Source organism: Momordica charantia (genome assembly GCF_013281855.1).
Source record: "Momordica charantia cultivar OHB3-1 chromosome 5 unlocalized genomic scaffold, Mcharantia_2.0 BLBB01000005.1, whole genome shotgun sequence".
In the NCBI taxonomy this organism is placed as follows: domain Eukaryota; kingdom Viridiplantae; phylum Streptophyta; class Magnoliopsida; order Cucurbitales; family Cucurbitaceae; genus Momordica; species Momordica charantia.
The window spans coordinates 17,549,350-17,557,806 of NW_028275163.1; the positions used below are offsets into that span (position 1 = coordinate 17,549,350).

Sequence of the window (8,457 nt, forward strand, 5' to 3'; positions counted from 1 at the left end):
CGTGGTCGTTTGCTCAGTGGGCATTATATCTTATCGGCCCACTTCCAACAGCGATAAGGCAGATGAAGCACGCAATAGTTGCTGCTGTTGGGTGTGTTGTCCAAACTCGTAGTTTGTAATTTTGTAAAAACAACTTTACATTCAATAAAGTTATGTTTTCTTATTCAATCAAATTGTTGTTTAGTTTACAGCGTTGCATTGTCCAAATCCAATAAACTAAACATCCAAGGTTATTATCATGTGGCTGGGATAGTATATATATTGGGTATATATTTGATGTACCCTCGATATACAAGTAGATAATGTCCCAGAAATAACCTAAAGGGTCTGTAGTATATGGATAAGATTTAGTACCTTATCCTAGCAACATTACGGATACGACCCACTTTGTAAATGTTACAAACGACCAGATCCAAGTCATTTGTGTGGAGACATGCGAGTGGGGGTATCCTATATAATAAGTTTATATAAGACCAAGCTTCGAAATAGCCAATCCTTAGATGTAACGTCGTTGACTAATAGATTGCTATTTCATAGAATGACCAGACAACTCATTCTCAATCCTGAGTGAGTTATGGACTTCGACCCATGAGGGCTCGTCCTTTGATCTGTATAGGTGATAGTGGCCCGATTCGCCGATTCAACATTCCTACCATTTTGAGGACGAGACCGAGTAGGGAGCTAGGAACATAATTACATTGGAATTCACTACTTCCAAACTTTAGGGGAGTCGACGAGTGTTCCCTTAATTGCTGACTCTGGGATTTGAACAAGGGGCCCCACCCTCTCACTGGCTCGAAAGGAACTTCCAGTTATTGGTCGGACCATGAGTTGTTCATTAGAGGAGTAGTAGGGGTAAAATGGTAATTTGACCCAACTAGAGTTACGAGCACTCATGAAGGATGGACTTGTCGTTAATGGTCGATATCCGTGGACACAAAAATATTCTATAGTGAGAAGAGTGTAGCAGTGAGTTTTCAGTGGAGTAGCCACAGTTAACGTATGTTAATTAAGGTGGTTAATGAGTTTAACTGATTAATCTCTTCGTTAGAGCTTTTGATCTATAGGTCAGGTCCCCCCGCTAGCTCACAATGGGTAAACCAAGGATCATGAATTTTTTAAATAATTTTAATTGTTCAATTTAAATGAAGGATTGTAGGTTAATGGTATAAAATACAATTAACATAATGTACATAGATACATTATAATATAAAGTTAATTATGAATGACATTCATAATTAAACTATATATTATAAGAGTTATATTTTTATAAAATTCAAATAATAATTAATATGAATTGGATTATATTAAAACTATAGATTAAAATTAATGTGAATGTGGTTCACATTAAAACTATAAGTCATGATAGAGATATACATTTGAATATGATTCAAATAAAGCTATAATTAAATATATGATATTAAATTATTATCATTAATTAATTAGTATGTAAATGATTAATTAATTAATTAAATTAAAATTAAAGTAATTTTGATTCAATTAAACCAACCCACTTCGTTGCATTTTGCAAGGGAGTGGGAGGTTGGTGGGTGAGGGAGGTTACTTCCTCCCCACTCTTCTTCATCTCTATAAAATGCAAAGGTTGCATTTTGTAGAGATTGATTACTTTTAGTGATTTTGGCACAAAATCATTTTCTCTCAATTAGCTCTCTCTCTTAAATCCAGATTCCCTCTCTTTCAAAAAGACAGTTCCCACAAACCGATCATTGCCAAGAGAATAGCGGAGAATACACTTTGGTGGTGTCATTGAACTACAGTGAAGAACAATTGAACTATAGTGAAGAACGGTCTTCAAAGGTAGGTTGTTCAACTTCTCCTTCTTCCATTTATAATGTTTCTATCTTTTATTTATTGTACTTCTAAAACAAAATTGAAGCACAAGCGTTCACGCGCTTCTGTTGCGGGATTCAATCCCTTCAACTGCAAATTATTTCACTAAGTGGGTCGAGGCTGAGCCGTTAGCAACGATTATCGACGAGAAGGTGATTAACTTTGTTTGAAAGAACATAGTGTGTCGGTTTGGCATACCACACGCCTTTATAATCGACAATGGAAAGCATTATGACCCATCATATTGGTTGTGTATCGAGGCTTGTGGCACTGTCGGGTTAGCGATACACGGCTGGAAACCTCCATTTACTGTTGCTGGTCTAAAGATGTGGGTATTGGGAGTGTGAACATTCAAATTTTGGGAGCTAGAAGGATGAGAACTTATGGGTATTGTGCTAGATGAAAAGGGGAATGTATTGTTTTGAGAAGAAGAAGCCATAGATGATGAAATTTTTTTTCTCTGTTACAACCGTAAAACTCAAGAAGAGAGGGGAATTGGGGCTAATTTTTTTCGTGAAGAAGGAGGAACTAAAGAGATGAAGTGTTTTTTTTTAATATGGTTTAATGTTAATTATATAAAAAATCCAATTGGAAAAGGAAACCCACAAAGATTAAAAGAAAACTCTAAAGCCTACTTTTTTATATCAAATCCTTCTAAATGAAAAACATGTGTTTATTAAATTTTTTCTTTTTTTTTTTAACTCCCAATTCGATTAAAAATGAAAAAGATTATTGCGCCCCCCTTTTTTCCAAGTCAAAACTAACTCCCAAAATTAAAATCAAAATTTTTCGAATTTTTGGATCGGGTCAAATTTTCTAAAATTTCGCCCAAGTAATTTGTTAATACCTTAATCTCGGCCCAAATGACCTAACTACAATTAAAAACAAGTGAAATTTAAAAAGAAAATAAAGAAAACTACCCCGAACTAATTTACACAAAAACCAAAATTTTCAATTGAACAAGGAAGGGAATTTTTTTTTTTTCAAACTCTTAACTTCCTGAAAGCTGGATAGATGCCTTCCCTCTATCTATTTCTTCTCCAAAATATTTTTTAACACGTTGGCCATTAACTTTAAAAATGTTACCTTTAAAATCTTCGAGTTCAATGGCACCGTGAGAGAAAATTTTTTAAATTTTAAATGGTCCAGACCACCTGGATTTTAGTTTTCTCGAAATTAATTTTAAACGAGAGTTGAAAAGCAAAACTAAGTCTTCTACTTGAAAAAATTTAGGCCTAAGCCTCTTATCATGCTATTGCATAGTTTTTTCTTTAAAAAGCTTTGCATTTTCGTAAGAAAATTCCTATGCTCCTCAAGTTCCATCATTTGGAGCTTCCTTGATTCTCCTGCAGAAAATAAATTAAAGTTTAGTCTTTTTGTCACCCAAAAAATTTTATATTCTAACTCTAACGGTAAATGACAAGTTTTTCCAAAAATTAATCCATAAAGAGACATGCCAAGAGGAGTCTTATATGCTGTCCTATATGCCCATAGAGAATCATCCAGTTTTAACGACCAATCTTTTCTATTTAAATTGACAATTTTTTTCCAAAATAGATCTGATTTCTCTATTAGACACCTCAGCTAACCCATTGGATTGGGGATGATAAGCTGTGGCTATCCTATGATGGACATTATACTTTGACAACAAACTTTTTACCGTTCTATTCAAAAAATGAGTCCCCTCATCACTTATCAAACATCGAGGGGTTCCATAACGAGTGAAGATATGCTTTTGTAAAAATCGAACAACTACCCTAGCATCATTCGTGGGGGTAGCAATAGCTTCTATCCACTTGGACACATAATCAACAGCTAATAAAATATAATTCTTACCATATGAAGAAGGGAACGGGCCCATGAAATCAATACTCCATACATCAAAAATTTCAACTTCCAAAATGCAGTTCAGAGGCATCTCTTTAAGTTTAGAAATATTACCTGTCCTCTGACACTTATCATAAACCTGAGCGAAGCTATGTTCATCACGAAATAGAGTGCCCAGAAGAACCCGCTTTGTAGTACCTCGCTGCGGTCTTTTGCCCTGCGAAATGACCTCCATATGGTGACATATGATAAGACTCCAAAATTTCTTTTTGCTCCTCCTCCGCTACACACCTGCGTAGGATTCCATTAGGACCAAGTTTATACCAAAAAGGTTCATCCCACCTATAATATCTCACATCATGAAGAAACTTTTTTACCTGCTGCCGACTAAATTCATGAGGAATAATACGACTTACCAAGTAATTTGCAATGTCGGCATACCATGGGACATTTTCAATGCGAAGTAACTGCTCATCAACAAATTGTTCTTCAATATTTGCTTGACCTTCCTGAAGCGGGGACTCGAGCCTAGACAAGTGGTCAGCCACTTGGTTCTCCGTTCCTTTACGGTCCCTTACTTCTATATCAAATTCTTGAAGTAGCAAAATCCATCGTATCAAACGTGGTTTGCATCCTTCTTTGCAAATAAATACTTTAAAGTAGAATGATCAGTATAAACAATTACTTTTGTCCCTATCAAGTTAGACCTAAACTTATCGAAAACAAACACAACTGCTACTAATTCTTTTTCAGTAGTGGTGTAGTTTAGTTGTGCTCCCATTAAAGTCTTACTTGCATAATATATTGGATGTAAAATCTTATTCCTTCTTTGATCTAACATGACCCCTAAAGCATAATCACTAGCATCGCACACAAGTTCAAATAATGATTGGAGCCGAGCTCAAAACAGTTTTTAAAGTTTCAAAAGCTGTCATGCAAGCATTGTCAAACATAAATGGTCTATCATTTTCCAAAAGTTGGCAGAGGGGTTTTGAAATCTTTGCAAAATCTTTTATGAAATGTCTACAGAAACCCTCATGGCCTAAAAAATTTCTTATTCCTTTAACATTCGTAGGAGGTGGCAGTTTTGAAATCACATCTATCTTAGCACGATCCACCTCAATCCCATTTTTCTAAATTTTATGGCCTAGAACTATCCCTTCTCGTACCATAAAATGGCACTTCTCCCAGTTTAAAACAAGATTTGTTTACTCGCATCTTTGTAAAACATTCTCTAAATTCAATAGGCAATCATCAAAAGAATTCCCAAAAACTGAAAAGTCATCCACAAAAACCTCAAGAATATTTTCTACCATATCCGAAAAAATGGCCATCATACACCTTTGAAATGTCGCTGGAGCATGGCATAAACCGAAAGGCATACGCCTAAAGGCAAATGTCCCATACGGACAAGTGAACGTCGTCTTCCTGATCCTCCGGAGAGATGGTAATCTGGTTATATCCCGAATATCTGTCTAGGAATCAGTAAAACTCCTTACCTGCAAGACGATCCAACATTTGATCAACAAACGAGAGTGGAAAATGATATTTTTTCGTTACCTTGTTTAGTTTGCGATAGTCGATGCAAACTCTCCAACCACTCACGATCTGGGTTGATATAAGTTCATTCTCCTCGTTTACCACCATCGTCATCCCGCCCTTCTTTGGTACGCACTGTACTGGACTCACCCAACTGCTATCAGATATAGGATAGATGACTCCGGCGTCTAACCATTTCAAGATCTCTTTTCGAACGACTTCTTTAATTTTTGGATTCAAACGTCTCTGATTCTCTATTGAGTTGTTGGCACCTTCTTCCAATAGGATCTTATGCATGCAGAATGCAGGGCTTATCTCTCGAATGTCGACAATGGTCCAACCAATGGCTTTCTTGTATTTCATCAAAATCTGCAACAATGAAAGCTCATTTTCAGTAGATAAACTGGAAGAAATAATAAAAGGCAAAGTTTCATTAAGTCCAAGATAAGCGTATTTCAAGTGAGAAGGTAAATGCTTTTGTTCCAAAGTGGGTGGTTCCACAATGGATGGCTGCAATGTTTTGCACACTTCCGCCTTTATATCATCTTTCTCCTCTAGTGGACACGTCTCTTCAGTCATTTTCGGGCATTCATCTTCGGCAACTTCTAGTTCTTCCTCAATTCCTGCGACTAAAAGATCATAAAACTCATCAAATGAAGCAGAGTTCGAAGTACTAATGGCTGAGCATTCTTCTAAATCTCCTAGAAGTTTCATTGCATCCAACACATTAAACTTCACCTCCTCAATATTAACCTTCATTGTTATTTCTCCTTTTCGAACATTAAACACTGTATCTCCTGTAGCTAGGAAGGGTCTACCTAAGATGATAGGTACGTCCAAATCGGCCTTACAGTCTAAGATGATGAAGTCTGCAGGGAAGATAAACTTATCTACCTAACTAGAATATCTTCTATTTTTCCTTTAGGCTTCTTAGTGGATCTATCCACTAATTGAAGGGTAACTGTAGTGGGCTTAGCTTATCCTATGCCTAATTCTTTGAAAACCGATAGATGCATTAGGTTAATACTAGCACCTAGGTCGTATAAAGCTCTTCCTAAATTCTTTCCTCCAATAGAACAATGGATGGTGAAACTGTCGGGATCTTTACATTTTATGGCCAAAGGGCCACCTACAGCTTCACTACTACACTCGGTCATGGCTACCATCTGATGTTCACCTAACTTCTTTTTTCTAGACACAATATCCTTTAGGAACTTAGCATAATTCGGCATTTGTTCTAAGGCATTAACTAAAGGAATGTTTATGTGAAGTTGTTTGAGTATGTCTAAAAACTTTCCAAATTGAGTTTCTTGATTTTTCTTGGCTAATCTTTGAGGGAAATGAGGAATCGGGGCAAAAGATGATTTTTTTTGTGGAGAGGCGCTTGACACCTCCCCCTCACCCGAGGTGATTTTTTCTTTCTCTACTTCATTAGGGTCATTCTGGATTGATGTGGAAGGTTTCTCTACCTTAACCGGCATCTTTGGTCCTTCGTAAGACAATCCACTTCTGAAAGTTACTGCCTTGCATTACTCTTTTCCATCTCTTTTTGGAACTTTCGTATGCTCAAGAAAAGAGCCTTGCGATCTCGCCTTCAAATCATTGGCAAGTTGTCCCATTTGCCTCTTTAAATTTCTCATCGCTGTATCATTTCTAGCCATGTACTCCTTCATCATATTCTTGAGGCTAGAATTATTATTTTGGACTAGCTGTGGTTGAACTTGTTGATTCTGAGTAAACTGTTGCGGTGGTGATGGTTGATTATTTGGGTAAATAGGTGGAACATAGGGCTGCTTGTACTACTGGTTCTGCCCTTGAGTTACTCCACTAGAACTTCCTTAACCTCTCAATGAAAATTTGGGATGATGTCTCCACCTCGGATTATACGTGTTTGAATAGGGGTTAAAGTTCTGGTTGTTCTCATGACCTATATAATAAATAGAAGCTGGATTATGCGGACAATTCTCATAAACATGGTTATCACTATAATAAGAACAAACAATTTCATTAATTTGGTAAACAGGAGAAGAGGCAGTATATTCAGGCTGCACAGGTTGCGCATGTTGCATCGGTGTGGCCGGTGTATTCTTCCTGTCCAAGGCCATCTCCTTGAGCATTTGATTCATTGTCACCATCTCTTTGCGATGTCCAATGTCAACACTCCTGCTGTGTCTTGCTTCTTAGGTGCAGGTTTCGACCTTTGAGAACACTATAGCTCATTGTGGGATGTTAGGTTCTCCAAAATATCAACTATTTTGTTGAAGGTCTTCTTCGTGAAGGCTCCATTCGTAGCATTGTTGAGCATCATCTTAGTGGGATGGTCCAAACCTCGGAAGAAGTGCTCTCATGCCTCGTGCACTGGTTCACGATTGTATTGTCTAAAAGTGACAATTTCTTCCCTTATGTCGGCATGGCGAGTGGGAGGAAAATACTTTGTAAGGAAATTCTCCAATAGCGAATCCCAGGTGGTGATTGAACCTGGTGGAAAATAATTAAGTCACGTTCCCGCCTGACCCTTGAGGGAAAATGGGAAAAGAGATAATCTCAAAGCATCATCAGAAATATCAGGCAATCTAAAAGCATTTGCAATTTGAAGAAATGTCTTGAGATGGTCATGAGGATCTTCATGTTCGCGTCCTCCGAATTGTCCCAATGTCTGAAGCATTTGAAACATGAGCGGCTTAAGCTCGAAGTTGGTAGTTTCTGGAATAGGGTTCAAAATGACTGAATCCAAGTTCTGGAATGCTGTAGTTGCATACTCTCGCATGGCTACATCTTTATTATCCGCCATTTGGATATGATTAAAATCCCTATAGTTTTGATGTCATCTTCCTTGCCCTGCCATATTGTCGTTAACAACTGGTGAATCTGTAGGATTTTGTGGTGGAATCTCGTCCATAACGGTGATGGTAGTTTCACTCTCGCTTTCGAAATCTCTTTCTTTTTCTTTCTTTTTTTGCTTTTCTCTCTGTTTTTTGAGTCTCTGTTCTTTTCTCAACCTACGACATGTTCTCTTAGTTTTAGGATCAAATGGCAACAGAAATAAATCTGTGCTCATGCACTAATCAATGACCTTTCAAGGTTGGATATAAAAAAAAATTGAGAACAGAAACGACAATCACAAAAACCTATCACAAAAAGTAATAAAAAACTATAACAAATTGGTCCCCGGCAACGGCGCCAAAAACTTGTTTAGGATTTTGGATTCAAAATAAATGAGAGCACAAGTGTACACTTGTC

General features: G+C 37.1%; 1 protein-coding gene across 1 annotated transcript; it reads right to left on the bottom strand.

The window, feature by feature from the left end:
- Positions 1-3,836: 3,836 nt before the first annotated feature.
- Positions 3,837-6,449, bottom strand: LOC111016627 (uncharacterized). The gene is made up of 4 exons (XM_088124430.1): positions 6,251-6,449; positions 5,178-6,086; positions 5,020-5,130; positions 3,837-4,312 (listed from the first exon to the last, which is right to left on the bottom strand). The coding sequence occupies exons 1-4, from the start codon at positions 6,447-6,449 to the stop codon at positions 3,837-3,839; spliced, it is 1,695 nt and encodes a 564-aa protein (XP_087980556.1).
- Between the last annotated feature and the right edge of the window lie 2,008 nt (positions 6,450-8,457).

Excerpts from the sequence above, each read along its gene's own strand:
- LOC111016627 (XM_088124430.1), bottom strand. The coding sequence starts at position 6,449 with ATGCCGAATTATGCTAAGTTCCTAAAGGATATTGTGTCTAGAAAAAAG. Across the intron at positions 6,087-6,250 it reads AAGAGCTTTATACGACCTAG|ACTTCATCATCTTAGACTGT; the intron begins GTGCTAGTATTA and ends TCTTCCCTGCAG. Across the intron at positions 5,131-5,177 it reads AATGTTGGATCGTCTTGCAG|ATTACCATCTCTCCGGAGGA; the intron begins GTAAGGAGTTTT and ends GGATATAACCAG.